At 45.1% G+C, this 16,278-nt stretch overlaps 1 protein-coding gene across 1 annotated transcript in view; it reads left to right on the top strand.

Annotated features, from left to right (window-relative positions):
- Positions 1-16,278, top strand: part of LOC126187752 (proteasome activator complex subunit 4-like) — a 255,098-nt gene that overhangs the window by 42,052 nt on the left and 196,768 nt on the right. The window contains exon 7 of the mRNA XM_049929005.1: positions 9,831-9,979. Coding sequence (XP_049784962.1) covers positions 9,831-9,979 — 149 coding nt within the window. The remainder of the gene's footprint in view (positions 1-9,830; positions 9,980-16,278) is intronic.

Consider the following 16,278-nt stretch of genomic DNA (forward strand, 5'->3'; position numbering starts at 1 on the left):
GGGACTTCAATGCTCATAATGTCTTATGGGGCTCTACGACTACTTGCCCCAGGGGTCGCATTCTGGAAAGCCTCATGGCATCCGAAGAACTGTGCATCCTCAACTCTGGTGCTCCCACTCCTTTCTGTACTGCTTCTGGGTCGTTGTCAGCTATTGACCTTTCCTTTTGCTCTCCAGCACTCGCGGATTCTGCTCTGTGGGAGGTTGCCACTGACCTCCATTTTAGTGACCACTTCCCCCTTTGGATTCGCCTCCTGGATGAGACTGTGGCATTACCAGTGCCACCCAGGTGGCACCTCTGCAGAGCTGACTGGACACTTTTCAGCGATTTAGCTGTTTTGGAACACCGTGCCAGCGTCCACGAATGGGTCGACTATGTTACAGCCGTGATCTCCCATGCTGCTGAATTGTCGATCCCACGGTCCTCAAGTCATCCCAAGAGGTGCCCTGTCCCTTGGTGGAACACTGAGTGCCGCTCAGCCATCCGAGCCCGCCGTGCAGCTCTGCGCCGCGTCAAGTGCCGTCCCTCAGCTGACAATCTTGCGGCCTTTCGGGTGGCAAGAGCCAAAGCGCGGCGAGTGATTAAAGAGAGTAAACGACGGTCATGGCAATCGTTCCTGAACTCCATCTCCCGCTCCACTAGTTCTACAAAAGTATGGGAAGCCATCAGGAGGATTTACGGGAAACGCAGCCAACTACCTGTCACGGCATTGCTGCATCAGGGTTGTCTACTCACGGCGCCGAGAGACATTGCCCAGACACTGGCCATGTATTTTGCCGAATCTACTGCCACTATTAACTGTGATCCAGATTTCTGCCGCTACCGCACTGCCATCGAGAGGGATCACTTGGACTTCCGGTCTCCAAATTCTGAACCCTACAACTGCCCCTTCACAATGTGGGAACTGGATTCGGCGCTGTTTGTGGCTCATGATACTGTGCCAGGTGATGATCAAATCCTGTACAGCATGCTGCAGCACTTGTTGCTGCCATCCAAGGAAGTTCTCCTGAATTGTTTTAATATGATATGGTCATCCGGCACGTTCCCTGACTCGTGGAGGGAGGTGATTTTGATTTCCCTCCTCTAACCGGGAAAAGACCGAATGCATCCCAGTAGTTATCGGAGTATTGCTTTGACGAGCTGTGTCGGGAAGACATTGGAACGCATGGTCAACCGTCGCCTGGTTTGGCTGCTCGAGACCAGGCAGCTCCTTAGCCACTCTCAGTGTGGCTTTCGGAGATGTCGTTCAACTATAGACAACTTGACCCTGCTTGAGGCGGCCATTCAGCAGGCCTTCCTACATAACCAGCATTGTCTAGGTGTATTCTTTGACATTAATAAGGCGTATGACACTACTTGGCACCGCCTTATCCTCAATCAACTCCATCAGTGGGGCTTTCGTGGCCATCTCCCCATCTCCATTCGGTCCTTTCTTTCCCGCCGCCTCTTTCGATACCGGGTTGGTAATGTGTTATCTGATTTGTACGTGCAGGAGAATGGTGTTCCTCAGGGAAGCGTTTTAAGTGTCACCCTCTTTGCCGTCGCCATTAACAGTATCACGTCCACTATCCGGAGTCCTGCCCAGTGCTCCTTGTTTGTGGACGATTTTGCTGTTTTCTGTTCTTCCTCCAGTCTTGTCACTGCTAGTCGGCAGGTGCAGCTTACGATAAAGCGATTAGAGGCATGGACTGCGAAGACAGGTTTTACCTTTTCTGCAGACAAATTTGTGTGTGTTCATTTTAATCGTTCTCGACATGCTTTTACCTTCCCTGAATTGCGTCTGAGGGGCACCATTCTTCCTTTTAGGGACACTGTGAGGTTCCTGGGCCTCACTTTTGATTCCAAGTTGTCGTGGTTGCCGCACCTTACAGACCTCAAGGCGCGTGCCCTGAAGGCACTGAATATTTAGAAGTGTCTGAGCCATCGGTCCTGGGGAGCAGATCGGGCGCGTCTGCTGCAGTTTTGTAGGGCTTTCGTCCGGTCGCTTCTTGACTATGGATGCTCTGTGTATGGGTCAGCGAGGCCTTCGTATCTCAAGATTCTTGACACAGTACACCATGAGGGTATCAGGCTGGCTACTGGTGCCTTCCGTACCAGTCCCATCCCCAGCCTGTGTGCTGAGACAGGGGAACCGCCGCTCGCCATCCGGCGCAAACTCCTCATGGTGCGACGGGTGTGTCAATTCCTTGCCTGTCCTACCTCCCCTGCATACTCTACTGATGCCCGACTGCCTATGGAACGTCTCTTTTCCAGTCGCCCAAGGGCAACGAGACCATTTGGGATTCGTGCCAAGCATTTGCTTGAGTCCCTTGGTGTGGAGCGTGTGGCACCCCAACTTCAGGGTTTTACCCGTCTGCCATCCTGGTTGCTCCAGAGGCCCAGCGTCCTTTTAGACTTGTCAGAGTACCGGAGGAGCTGCACTCCTGCATTTCTTTTTACCTCCTTATTTTATGACATTTTAAACCAGCATCCCGACCATGTACCAGTATTTACGGATGGCTCTAAACAGGGGGACTCTGTTGGTTGTGCTGTTGTTTTCCCTGATCGAGTTGTCAAGTTACGGCTTCCTGCAGCGTTTACCATCTTTGATGCTGAATTGTTTGCGATCTTGCGGGCATTGGAGCAGATGAGATGTGTTCCCAGTCTTAAGTTTCTCATCTGTTCTGACTCCCTGAGTGCCCTTCAGACCATGCAACACTTGTACCCAGCAGATATGGTCGTCCAGAACATCCACGATGCCCTACTCCACCTGCAACGGCAGGGGAAGGAGGTTTCTTTCTGCTGGGCGCCGGGGCACGTGGGTATTAGGGGAAACGAACTGGCGGATGTGGCTGCCAAAGATGCATGTTCCCTCCCTCACGTTGTTGAATGTGCCGTCCCCCTCCATGCTGTTACCTCCCTTTTGCGTTTTCGTGTTATGCGTCAATGGGAAGAGGAGTGGCTGGCAGTCGGTGAAAATAAGCTGCGTCTGGTCAAGGCCACCACGCAGCCATGGCGTACGTCCTACCAGTCATGCAGGCGGGATGAGGTTCTCCTCACTCGCCTCCGCATCGGGCACAGTCCCTTAACGCACGGTTTTTTACTCCGGCGGGAGGACCCCCCAATCTGCAGTGCTTGTGGTGTCCACATTACGGTCCGCCACATTTTACTTGACTGTCCTTTATTCTCTGACCAGAGGGCGGTGGTTTCCTTGCCACCGGATTTGCCCTCTATTTTGCAAGACGACGCAACGACTGTGGTTAAGGTCGTACGGTTTTGTGTCCTGTCCAATTTGTTGCCTCGGATTTTAGGGAGAGGATTTTAATGTGCTGCTGGGTGACTGGCTCACCTAGGCTTTAGGTAAGAGGTCCGCCAGTCACGATTACCTACTTGTTTCACTTCGATTTCTGTTCTCTTTTCCTTGTGTTTCCTTTCCTCTTTTAGTGTGTTTCTTCTCCTCTTGTTTTGCCTCTGTATTTGAGGATTTGGAACTGTGTCAGGTCTGTGTCTTTTAGCCGTTCTCCTTGTTCGGTGTCCGTCTTCGTCCCTTTACTGCATGTGTTCCTGTTTCTATGCGATTGGGCGCTGATGACCATGCTGTTTAGCGCCCGAAAACCTCAAACCACACACACACACACACACACACACACACACACACACACACACACCAATACATTACAGCCACCATAACAACTTGATAGTAGGATGGCAAATTCTGGATGCTCAACTCCACTGTTAGCTGTAATTTTGGTCTGCTCGGCTCCACTATTAGCTGTAATTCTAGTGGTAATTCTTCTTGCACTTTGCTCAGTCTTTTCAGGTAGTGCTAAAACAAGGAGATGGGACTTAACTGTTCCTGCAGCGCTTGATGGACAACTTCATGCAAATTTGTTAATTCCATCCACGTGTCCCAGATAACATCCCCAATGACTGCAATACCCTCTTCATAGTTAAGTCTTGCATCTAGTACTTGCATCTGTGTTTGTATGACGTCCAGATCTTGGTTCAGATTGCTATCTGAGGGTAATCCACGATTTCCTTTGTCAGCTGTTGCAGCAGGCATGTGGTGTTTAACACACTGCTCTCGGAAGTTCACACTCTGTGTGGAAAGCCACTCTACAGTTTGCCTTTGCTAACCCTCTTGTGGCTTCTGCCATTCCGTTCAGTTGAGTCACATCGGTTGTGTATGCTATTCTGAATGTGGTTTTCAATAGTTTACTGCCAAAGCCTATCCAACGCCTCTTCATTCTCCAGGATTTGTGTAGCACCACTGTGCTCACCATCTGCATCTGCACCTTTAGGCACGCATACGCCCACACAATTTTCTGTGCTACTTTGAGACCTCTCTGAGCATTCCATAAGTATTTGCTAATTGCCGTAACTCTGAAATATATGCTCCAGTCTCTTAATTTTATTCCACATTACACATTAAATGCTAAACCTAACAACCGTCTGTGACTGGATGGCACCTGGACAACAAAACTTCTCTGGCCAGATGATCTTGGAGCACCCTTGCTCTGGCTCCGTCGAAGAGAACAGCACTGCCAAAACTAGCCTTCTTCTTTTCTGGCCTTTTGTTCCATATGGAAAACTGAGGGCAGGAATCAATATCACCTCCCCTCTCTTTAGAAGCCTGCTGTCCCAGTACAGCATTTACACGTAAACAATAAAACTTACCCTGAAACAAAAATCCCTCCCTCCCTCCCTTCCCCCTTGCCTCACCCGGCCTCCCTCTCTTTCCCTCCATCCCTCCCCCCTCCGTCCCTCCCGTTGCTCATCCTTCTGCTTCATTCTTTCACCTCTTTCTTCACCTTCACTAATACCTCTCATGAAATTGCCTCCGGTGCACCCTTGAATTGTAGCAGATGCCCAATATCCCTCCTTCCCCTTCTCCGTCCCTCTCCGTCCTTCCCCTCCTCCCTCTCTCTGTCCCCTCCTCCCTCCCTCTCTCTCCCTCCCTCTCCCTCCTCCCTCTCCCTCCTTCCCCACCTCCCTCCCCCTCCCCGCCTCCCTCTCCCTTCCCCTCCCCTCCCCCCTCCCCGCCTCCCACCGTTCCCTTCCCCCTCCCTGCCTCCCACCGTCCCCTCCCTCCCTCCCTCCGTCCCCTCCCTCCCTCCCTCCCTCCCACTGCTCATCCTTCTGCTTCATCCTTTCACCTCTTTCTTCACCTTCACTAATACCTCTCATGAAATTACCTCCAGTGCACCATTGAGTTGTAGTAGATTCCCAATATGCACAGTTGTTGTCCTTGTTGGCAGCAGCATCTTCACATTTACTGTTGATGTAGTTTCAATTACTTGGTATGGGATCTCGTACCATGTTAAAACCTTCTTTCCCCTCAGAGTATATGGGCTTGATAAAATTAACCACTGTCCTATTCTATACTGAGGTAATGTTCCTGATTGCTGCACTGCCTCTTCCTACTTCTCTATTGCCTTAGTATTTGGTTGTTTGACCTTTCTCTCCACTCACCTAACCATTCTTGCAAACTCTTGGACTGGCCCTCCTTTCCTGCCTCCTTTCTGGCTAGTCATGTTGAATGGCAGTTGCATCTTTTTTTTCTGACCACCACCTCAAATGGATATAACTCTGTGCTGGTGTGTACTTTGGGTTTGTAGGCATTCAGTATGAAGGGGATAGATACGTGTCCTAATCTAAATGGTGTGTATTCACATAATGACTAAACATCTTTCTTATTGTCTGATGATCTCATTCCATCCTTCCATTAACTTGTGGATTATGTGGTCTGGTTTTCAACACACACATCTTTCTTCAGGTCTGACACGAATTTTGTCCCTTGGTCTGAAATTATTGGTACCCCGAACTTCATTAACCAGCTATTAACGGAGGCCTGCACGACTGTGATGGCCTGCTGATCGAGCATTGGCACCATCTCTGTGTACAAGAAAAATGATCTTTTATGGTCAGCACAAAAAATTACCTGCTGGTGTTCAGTTGAAAGGGCCCAGCCTGTCCACTCCAATGAAACTGGACGATTCTGTTGCTGCTGGCAGTCTCTACAGTACTACGTGCTTCGGATTTAAATCCGCCCACTGTGCACAATCCACACAACTTCTGACATATTGATCTAGATCATTATTCCTTTCCTTCCTCCAATACTTTTCTGTCACCTCCCCGATTCTTTGCCCAGCAATCCCCTTCCCCCATGACCCGATAACATATGACTGTGCATTTCACGCAATACACATAGTTTCAACGTGGCACCATCACTTGAAGTCCTAATTTTACTCCTGTACATAATAATCAGTCATGCATGCTAAACTGCTGTTGCTTGCCATACTATCGACTCTCTTTATCTGTGCTCTGTGCCATTTCCCAATGTCCTGCCCTAGTGCTTGTGCTTCCTGTCCAACCCCGCTGCTTTTCCATCTTTCTTCGAAGGTTTCTGGATTACTTCATACTCAAATTCACCTAGTTTCAATATCCATCTCATCAGTCTATTGGGTGATTCCTTCAAACCTAGTAACCATTTCAAAGTGACATGGTCTATCACTACCCTGAATTTTCTACCATACAGGTGACACCGGCAGTGTTTTACTACGTACACCAAGCTAAGCATATATTGATTAGCCAGAACATTGTGACCATGGTGCATTATCTTATTGAAAAATGCCACTGATGCGGGAAACATGATTTTCATGAAGGCGTGTAAGTGCTCTCCAACCAGTGTACGATACTCCATGGTCATCATGGTGCCTTGAACGAGCTCCACTGGACGCATGGATGCCCACATGAATGTTCCTGAGACCATAATAGAGCCACAACCAGCTTGTCTCTGTCTCGTGATTCAGATGTCGAGGAGCTGTTCCCATTGGCAAGCTTAAGAAGGTACCGGTATTCAGCAGACCGTGCAGTGCTCTGCCAATGCACCATCGTCAGTGCCAATGGCACTTGCCTATTTCATTTGTGATGTTAACATTGGCACATGCATTGGTCAACTGCTGCAGAGGCCCATTGTTAGGGAGTGTTCGGTGCATTGTGTGTTCAGACTCACTTTTACTCTGCCATCATTAGTTCCTCCACAGTTCATTGTCTGTCCTGTTCTACCAGCTGCTCTATTTAACTAACAATATTTTAATCAAAAGTAAAAGCTTCTCCTTCTATTATTTGCAATCTCCAGATTTGTTTTTCTGTCCACTTAATTACGATGATAAATCCTAACACTGTCAGATATTTGATTGGAGTAACTAATCTGAAAGCATAATCTGGAGCACATCCTGTTAAAACTGCTGATGATTTTGACAACCCTAGGGTGTTTACCACAATAGTTTCTCACTGAATTTCAATTTTGAATGGCAATTAGTTCACATATTTAGGCAAAGTGCATCATGCCAAGAGCAAGAATGTGGCATTATTCCACATTCTGTGCTGGATGATTATTCTTCAATTTGGTTGTCTCCTTGCCACTTGGCCTACTTGCTTTATCAAAAGAGATGATGTGACAAGAAAGATGCGTACAGAAAATTTCTGTAGGAATGAGTGAAAGAATGAATAGCAAATGAATTGACCTACTTGAGACAGAGACAGAGGAAATATAGGAGCAGGAAAAACTGCATACTCTGTTTCTTGAAAGGGAAGATAAAAGAAAGAGGACAATAATTCAGATTTATAGCTCTGTTGATGTCATGTTGTTGAATTATTAAGAAATTGTCATATGATTATGACAGGTGTAGTTATTATTCACTTTTGGAAGTAATATCCAAGTTGCTGTTGTTGTGGAATAAGCAGTATAAATGCAGCTTGTGTTGAAGCAGGACAGAGCGTTCTACTATAACAGACAGCCTGTTTAATGAGAAATCCAATTTGAATTTGAAAATGTGTGCTTTGTTTCTTAGTTACTCATAATTAACAGTTGACTTTGTTCTTGTGCTCTTGTAGAAATTTCCTTTTTCTTGCTTGGGGTGGTTGTCTTTTGAATGAAACAAAGATTCCATCCACACACAATGTTTTCTGTTAAGTTTGGGCACACAAGGTGAGAAATTGATTTCAGAAAGTTATTTGTGGGGAAGAGAGAGAATCTGCAATAATGTCAAAAGATTTAGATCATTCTCTTTCTCTCAATGATAGTGTGAAGAAAATTTTAATTCCTGCATTATACAGAGTGGCGCACATAAAACAGGCCCCTGCATTGAAAGGAATATGAATGAAGAAAATCAACAGACATCATTGCTTTCTTACATTTTTACTGTACTGTTTCATTATGAACTATATAATTAACAGTTTAAGTAACAGATTTACTTTTATAGGAAAACACTTTTCAGTACTCCTTGAGGAAGGTTCGAAATTTCTTCACATACGTTGTTTTTTAATGTATCAAGTGTTCTGGGATTGTTGCGGTAGACTCTAGCCTTTAGAAATCCCGAGAGGTAAGTCACATGGTGACAAGTCAGGAAAGCGGGGTGGCCACAAGCCCTTACTAATGATCCTCTCTTCTGTAACATCAGTATGTATACGAGCTAAGGACAAATCCGACGTATGAGAAGTTGCCCCATCTTGCTGGAAATATGCACAACATTTTTCATTTGGAGTGAAAAGAGCCGAAAATCCATTGTAGACTTGCAAGTAAACATGTGTGTTGACAGTTTTGATGAAGAACAGTGGCCCAATAATTCTGTTACCAGATAGAACACACCATACACCAATTTTTAAATCGTGTAATGGCTTCTGCAGTATGCCATGGGATTCTCTGTAGTCCAGTGTCCTGTGTTTTGTGAATTAATGTAACCTGACCATTGAAATCAAGCTGTCAAAAAAAGGAGGAACGGATCAAGATGTCGCCCAGTGACATTTTCCAGCAACCAATTACAGTAATGTGTACACTTACCCTTGTCCGCTTCTTTTATTTGCAGAACAACACTCACATGGTAAGGTTTCATTTTTAAGTCATGACGGATGTGTTGACATGGTCTGCGAGATATTCCACATTGCTGTGACAATCGTCGTGTTGACTTGTAGGGACTTCTTTCAATGTGTGCCGTCACGTTTGCCACAACTTCATGTGTACGTACAGTCGGTGCCTTATTTCTCTTTGAATTAACAACACTGCCTGTTGAATGCCACTTTCTCACTGGATCCGATCCTGAGTTGTTGATTTTGCAGGAATAATATTTTCATGAAACTTTACTTGAAAAGTGTCACGAACAACTTTAATGGATTCAGACTGCACATATTCTTCAACAATGAGCACATGTTCTTCAATGGAGTAAGGCATGACAATGAAGTACATAGTTTACAATGACTGCTTTCCGTATGAACTACTCTCACGCTACTGCTGTTGGAAGGTGGCAAAGAAACTGACAAGCTAGTAATGCTTCACATGCACGTTCGCTGTCCAGTTCGGGCCAGTTTTATGTGCACCACTCTGTATTAAGCAGAGTGAAGACATTTCTTTGATTATTCCCCTCTCTCCCCCCTCCCTCTGCCACCCTGTCTCCCCCTCCCTCTGCCACCCTCTCTCCCCCTCCCTCTGCCACCCTCTCCCCCCCTCCCTCTGCCACCCTCTCTCTCCCCTCCTCTATATTCCACCTACCCCTCTGCCCCTTACCCCTCTGCCCCATCCCTACCTCTCCCTACCTCTCTCTCTGCCACCCTCTCTCCCCCCCTCCCTCTGCCGCCCTCTCTCCCCCCCTCCCTCTGCCCCCTCCCTCTTCCTTCCCAGTCTCCCCTCCCTCTGTCCCATTTCCCCTCAAAAAGTAGTATCAGTAGCAATAACTTTTAATTTACGTATGAGACATATTGTGAAATGGCTGTAGAGGGACTTAGTGCACTGTGTTTGTGTGAACTTGTGTGTTAAATAGTATTATAATTGTTGAACTTGTGTATGTTTTAGGGAAGACACAGCAGTGCACAGAAACATTTAGATAGATTGATGAAGACCTTGGAATCTTATTTCCATCCAGCAAATTTTGGAAGATGGTTCATAAAGCTGAAAGATTTCTTAAAGAAGCTTCCAATGTATTTTATACAACGGTTGCATTTGTAAGTAATTTAGTGACAGTTGATTTAGTGTCCATTAATAACACAGTGGTTATTTGCAAAGCAAGAAGCAGAGGCATAGAAACTTGGGATTGAACTATCTATGATTCCTTTTGTGTCATTTTTGCTTCTTTCCTTAAGAGAGTCCTTCTTAGCCTAGGTTCTGAGTTAACCTTGCTCCCTCCACCCCTCCTCCAAACCCAACATGCACCAACCAATTCTCCCTTACTTCCTGAGCAAGGAATTCGAGTTTCAGAAGCTGGGAGAGCTGTTATCTACATTTGTATGCTTCTTTTATTTGTACTGGGAGTAGCACTTCTAAAGGTGAGTACTATCCAACCCGTATGTCAGTCTGTAAATTTCATAACATTTTGTATTGAACTTTCAATTTATAGAAAACAAAATGAATAGTTTTTAAGTTATTAAGTAAATAACATAACTTGCATTTGCTGATCGAAAATCAGTAAAACCTGTAAAACAATGAAACATCTTTGATCCATCCACCTGAATTTTTGTGAGAAAGTGGTCATCTGGAGGATTGGTCTTCTTAAAGGGTGATCAAGGTAAAAAGTGGGGCCGAACATCATTTAAACACAATGACGACAACTGCTACAATGAAAAACCAGCTCTTATAACATATTGATAACAATAATAATACATACATACATACATACATACATACATACATAATTGTTTATGTAATGAAATACATGGAAATTGGCATCTGCACACACTTTTTCATACATTTGTTTACAGTCTCATACTTGTATTCCTTTTCCACCTCAGATAGTAAGTACATCAGTTTCTAGTTGTAAAGCTCAGAAGCAAAGAACTTGTGATTAAGTAACACTATGTAAGGCAATTCCTAATAGGAATTCTCAGTGTTTGAGTTGTCATTACACTGAGTATCTTGGTTCATGTGTGCAGTTACATCTTCCCAATTATCACCATCCGATTTCTTCATTCACGGTAGAAATATCTCATTCAGTATTGGCAGCATTGCACAGTCGACTGAGGATGTTTATTGATTCATTGCCACCTTCTCCAGTGTCCACATTTTATGAAGATTGAGAACCAGAATTAATGTAGCATTTTCTAATTGTTTCATTTTTCACTTCATTACACACACTTTTAATCCAGCTGCCAGCATCACGTATGGTCACAACCCTAGCTAACTCGTACAAGGATGTGGCATTGTCCATTTTTGCAACTAGGGAACTTGGAAGCTTCTTTTGGTAATTTAATTTGAAAGACCGGATCACTCCTTCATCAAAAGGCTGAACACACAGTATCGTGTTGGCAAGGGGGGGGGGGATTACTTCCATATTTGATAACTTTTTTGTTACAATGACATGGTGTATCATCTATGACAAGCAGAATATTATGTTTCTGAATGCTCATTTTTTCATTTAAATTATTCAGCCAAGAACAAAAAAGTCACATATTATCCATATACGTTTATTTGCATACCAAGAGACAACAAGCAAGGAAATGTCATTGTTTATTGAAGCACCTTGGACACTTTGCTGTATGTATCACTACTGGCCCTTCTTTTTCACCGCAGAGGTTAGCATAGAGAAAGATTAGTAATCTGTGTTTCGCCATTTTGCCGCCTTTGCACTGATCACCCTTCACAGTTAGTGTTTTGTCTGGAACAGGTTTAAAAATGGACTAGTTTCATCCATGTTGTAAATGTCACTATCACAACAGCCACTTGCAGTTACACTGAGTCTCTACCTCAAGCTGTATACAACATCTTGAGTAATGTCTGCATTTTCTCCACAGACTGCTTGGAAAACAGTATGATGTTGAACACAAAATCGGTTCCGTCAGCCGTTGCTTGCATTGAAATTAGGAATTCTGAGATCAGAAGCAAATTTAAGATCTTTTTCTTGTAGCATTGGTCCATTAATAATCAATCCTTGGCACATGCTCTATTAAACCACTCTTAAACAGCATTATTAATGTCTTTGAAAAGCTGCCACCATCTTTTCTATGAATTTTTGTTGGCATTTTCTTCCCATTCCTTAACATACCTGCCACGCTACTACTCCCAACATCACCACTGCTGAAGCCCAGGCTATCCGTGACCTGAAGGCTGACCGATCCATCGTCATTCTTCCGGCGGACAAGGGTTACACGACCGTGGTACTTGATCGTCGGGAGTATGTGGCTGAAGGACTGCGTCAGCTTTCAGACAACACTACATACAAAGTTTGCCAAGGTAATCCCATTCCTGATGTCCAGGCAGAGCTTCAAGGAATCCCCAGAACCTTAGGCCCCCTACAAAACCTTTCACCTGACTCCATCAACCTCCTGACCCCACCGACACCCCGCACCCCTACCTTCTTCCTAAAATTTACAAACCCAATCATCCCGGCCGCCCCATTGTAGCTGGTTACCAAGCCCCCACAGAACGTATCTCTGCCTACGTAGATCAACACCTTCAACCCTTTACACGCAGTCTCCCATCCTTCATCAAAGACACCAACCACTTTCTCGAACACCTGGAATCCTACCCAATCTATTACACCCGGAAACCATCCTTGTAACCATTGATGCCACTTCCTTATACACAAATATTCCGCATGTCCAGGGCCTCGCTGCGATGGAGCACTTCCTTTCACGCCGATCTCCTGCTACCCTACCCAAAACCTCTTTCCTCATTACCTTAGCCAGCTTCATCCTGATCCACAACTTCTTCACTTTCGAAGGCCAGACATACCAACAATTAAAGGGAGCAGCCATGGGTACCAGGATGGCCCCCTCGTACGCCAACCTATTTATGGGTCGCTTGTACAATATAGAACTTCCTTTCACAGAGATCTCACAAATTTAAATATGAAATGGAAATATGACAAATTAGAGCTCCTGTAGAAGCCTACTGACAGTCATTTTCCTATGCGTAATGTACAAGTGGAACAGGCTAGTGGGCGAATGATATTGATACTAGAAGAACCCTCTATCAAACCCCAGAAGGTGGCTTGCACAGTACAGATATAACTGATGCTTAGGGAACAGTGCTCAATGTAAAAGATACCTGCACCTGAACCCATGAGACATTGTGGAAATTTAGAGACAAAGTGCTTAAATGCATGGAGGAAGATACACCTATAACGAAACCTCTCAAGAAGACCAGCCCTTTAGGTTGATCCCTTTTCTCAAGAACCATATTTTTACAGAACAGAAAAAAACTTCCATAAGATCAATGCATCTTTATCCCCTTTAAGATGACCACCCCTTACCCAAACAGCCACCACACTTTAACTAATTATGTCCTCCCCTTAAGATGACCACAACCAATCATAGAAGAGAGAGATACAATACCATATTACTGTAAGGTTTCTCGTTGACAATGTGACACAACAATTTCTAAAATTTAATTGTCAAATAGCAAACAGTTCTGATTTTTCCTCTGTAGTGAACAGTTATGGCTGCTTCAAATAAAAGAAAACTTCTTGTTCTTTCACTAAAACATCAAATTTCTGCAATTATATATATATATATATATATATATATATATATATATATATATATATATATATATATATATATGGTTATAATAGAAGGAAACATTCCACGAAGGAAAAATATATCTAAAAACAAAGATGATGTGACTTACCAAATGAAAGTGCTGGCAGGTCGACAGACACACAAACGAACACAAACATACACACAAAATTCAAGCTTTCGCAACCAACGGTTGCCTCGTCAGGAATTTGCAAATGTCTGCTTGTGTCTGTGTATGTGTGGATGGATATGTGTGTGTGTGCGCGAGTGTATACCTGTCCTTTTTTCCCCCTAAGGTAAGTCTTTCCGCTCCCGGGATTGGAATGACTCCTTACCCTCTCCCTTAAAACCCATATCCTTTTGTCTTTCCTTCTCCTTCCCTCTTTCCTGACGAGGCAACCGTTGGTTGCGAAAGCTTGAATTTTGTGTGTATGTTTGTGTTCGTTTGTGTGTCTGTCGACCTGCCAGCACTTTCATTTGGTAAGTCACATTTATTATGGGTCGCTTAGAGGAAGCCTTCTTGGTTACCCAGACCTGCAAACCCAAAGTTTGGTACAGATTTATTGATGACATCTTCATGATCTGGACTCACAGTGAAGAAGAACTCCAGAATTTCCTCTCCAACCTCAACTCCTTTGGTTCCATCAGATTCACCTGGTCCTACTCCAAATCCCATGCCACTTTCCTCGACGTTAACCTCCATCTGTCCAATGGCCAGCTTCACACGTCCGTCAACATCAAACCCACCAACAAGCAACAGTACCTCCATTACGACAGCTGCCACCCATTCCACATCAAACGGTCCCTTCCCTACAGCCCAGGTATTCGTGGCAAACGAATCTGCTCCAGTCCGGAATCCTTGAACCATTACACCAACAACCTGAAAACAGCTTTTGCATCCCGTAACTACCCTCCCGACCTGGTACAGAAGCAAATAACCAGAGCCACTTCCTCATCTCCTCAAACCCGGACCCTTCCACAGAAGAACCCCAAAAGTGCCCCACTTGTGACAGGATACTTTCCGGGACTGGATCAGATTCTGAATGTGGCTCTCCAGCAGGGATACGACTTCCTCAAATCCTGCCCTGAAATGAAATGAGATCCATCCTTCATGAAATCCTCCCCACTCCATCTAGAGTGTCTTTCCGCCGTCCACCTAACCTTCGTAACCTCTTAGTTCATCCCTATGAAATCCCCAAACCACCTTCCCTACCCACTGGCTCCTACCCTTGTAACCGCCCCCAGTGTAAAACCTGTCCCATGCACCCTCCCTCCACCACCTATTCCAGTCCTGTAACCCGGAAGGTGTACACGATCAAAGGCAGAGCCACGTGTGAAAGCACCCACGTGATTTACCAACTGACCTGCCTACACTGTGAAGCGTTCTATGTGGGAATGACCAGCAACAAACTGTCCATTCGCATGAATGGACACAGGCAGACAGTGTTTGTTGGTAATGAGGATCACCCTGTGGCTAAACATGCCTTGGTGCACGGCCAGCACATCTTGGCACAGTGTTACACTGTCCGGGTTATCTGGATACTTCCCACTAACACCAACCTGTCAGAACTCCGGAGATGGGAACTTGCCCTTCAGCATATCCTCTCTTCTCGCTATCCGCCAGGCCTCAATCTCCGCTAATTTCTAATTTCAATTTGCCGCCGCTCATACCTCACCTGTCTTTCAACAACATCTTTGCCTCTGTACTTCTGCCTCGACTGACATCTCTGCCCAAACTCTTTGCCTTTACAAATGTTTGCTTGTGTCTGTGTATATGCGGATGGATATGTGTTTGTGTGCGAGAGAATACCTGTCCTTTTTTCCCCCTAAGGTAAGTCTTTCCGCTCCCGGGATTGGAATGACTCCTTACCCTCTCCCCTAAAACCCACATCCTTTCGTCTTTCCCTCTCCTTCCCTCTTTCCTGACGAAGCAGCCGTTGGTTGCAAAAGCTTGAATTTTGCGCTTTTGTTTACACACACACACACACACACACACACACACACACACACACATATCCATCCACACATATACAGACACAAGCAGACATATTAAAAGTCCTTTTAATATGTCTGCTTGTGTCCGTACATGTGTGGATGGATATGTGTGTGTGTGCGAGTGTATACCCGTCCTTTTTTCCCCCTAAGGTAAGTCTTTCCGCTCCCGGGATTGGAATGACTCCTTACCCTCTCCCCTAAAACCCACATCCTTTCGTCTTTCCCTCTCCTTCCCTCTTTCCTGACGAAGCAGCCGTTGGTTGCGAAAGCTATAATTTTGTGTGTATGTTTGTGTTTGTTTGTGTGTCTATCAACCTGCCAGCGCTTTTGTTTGGTAAGTCTCATCATCTTTGTTTTTAGATATATTTTTCCTACATGGAATGTTTCCCTTTATTATATTCATATCTTGATGAAATGTGGCTCTTCTTTGAATGTTCTGTGTCTCCTGCAGTAATTGTATCTCTACATCTACATCCATACTCCGCAAGCCACCTGACGGTGTGTGGCGGAGGGTACCTTCAGTACCTCTATCGGTTCTCCCTTCTGTTCCAGTCTCGTATTGTTCGTGGAAAGAAGGATTGTCGGTATGCCTCTGTGTGGGCTCTAATCTCTCTGATTTTATCCTCATGGTCTCTTCGCGAGATATACGTAGGAGGGAGCAATATACTGCTTGACTCTTCGGTGAAGGTATGTTCTCGAAACTTTGACAAAAGCCCATACCGAGCTACTGAGCGTCTTTCCTGCAGAGTCTTCCACTGGAGTTTATCTATCATCTCCGTAACGCTTTCGCGATTACT

The sequence above is a fragment of the Schistocerca cancellata genome, chromosome 5, assembly GCF_023864275.1.
Source record: "Schistocerca cancellata isolate TAMUIC-IGC-003103 chromosome 5, iqSchCanc2.1, whole genome shotgun sequence".
NCBI classification, from domain to species: Eukaryota; Metazoa; Arthropoda; class Insecta; order Orthoptera; family Acrididae; genus Schistocerca; species Schistocerca cancellata.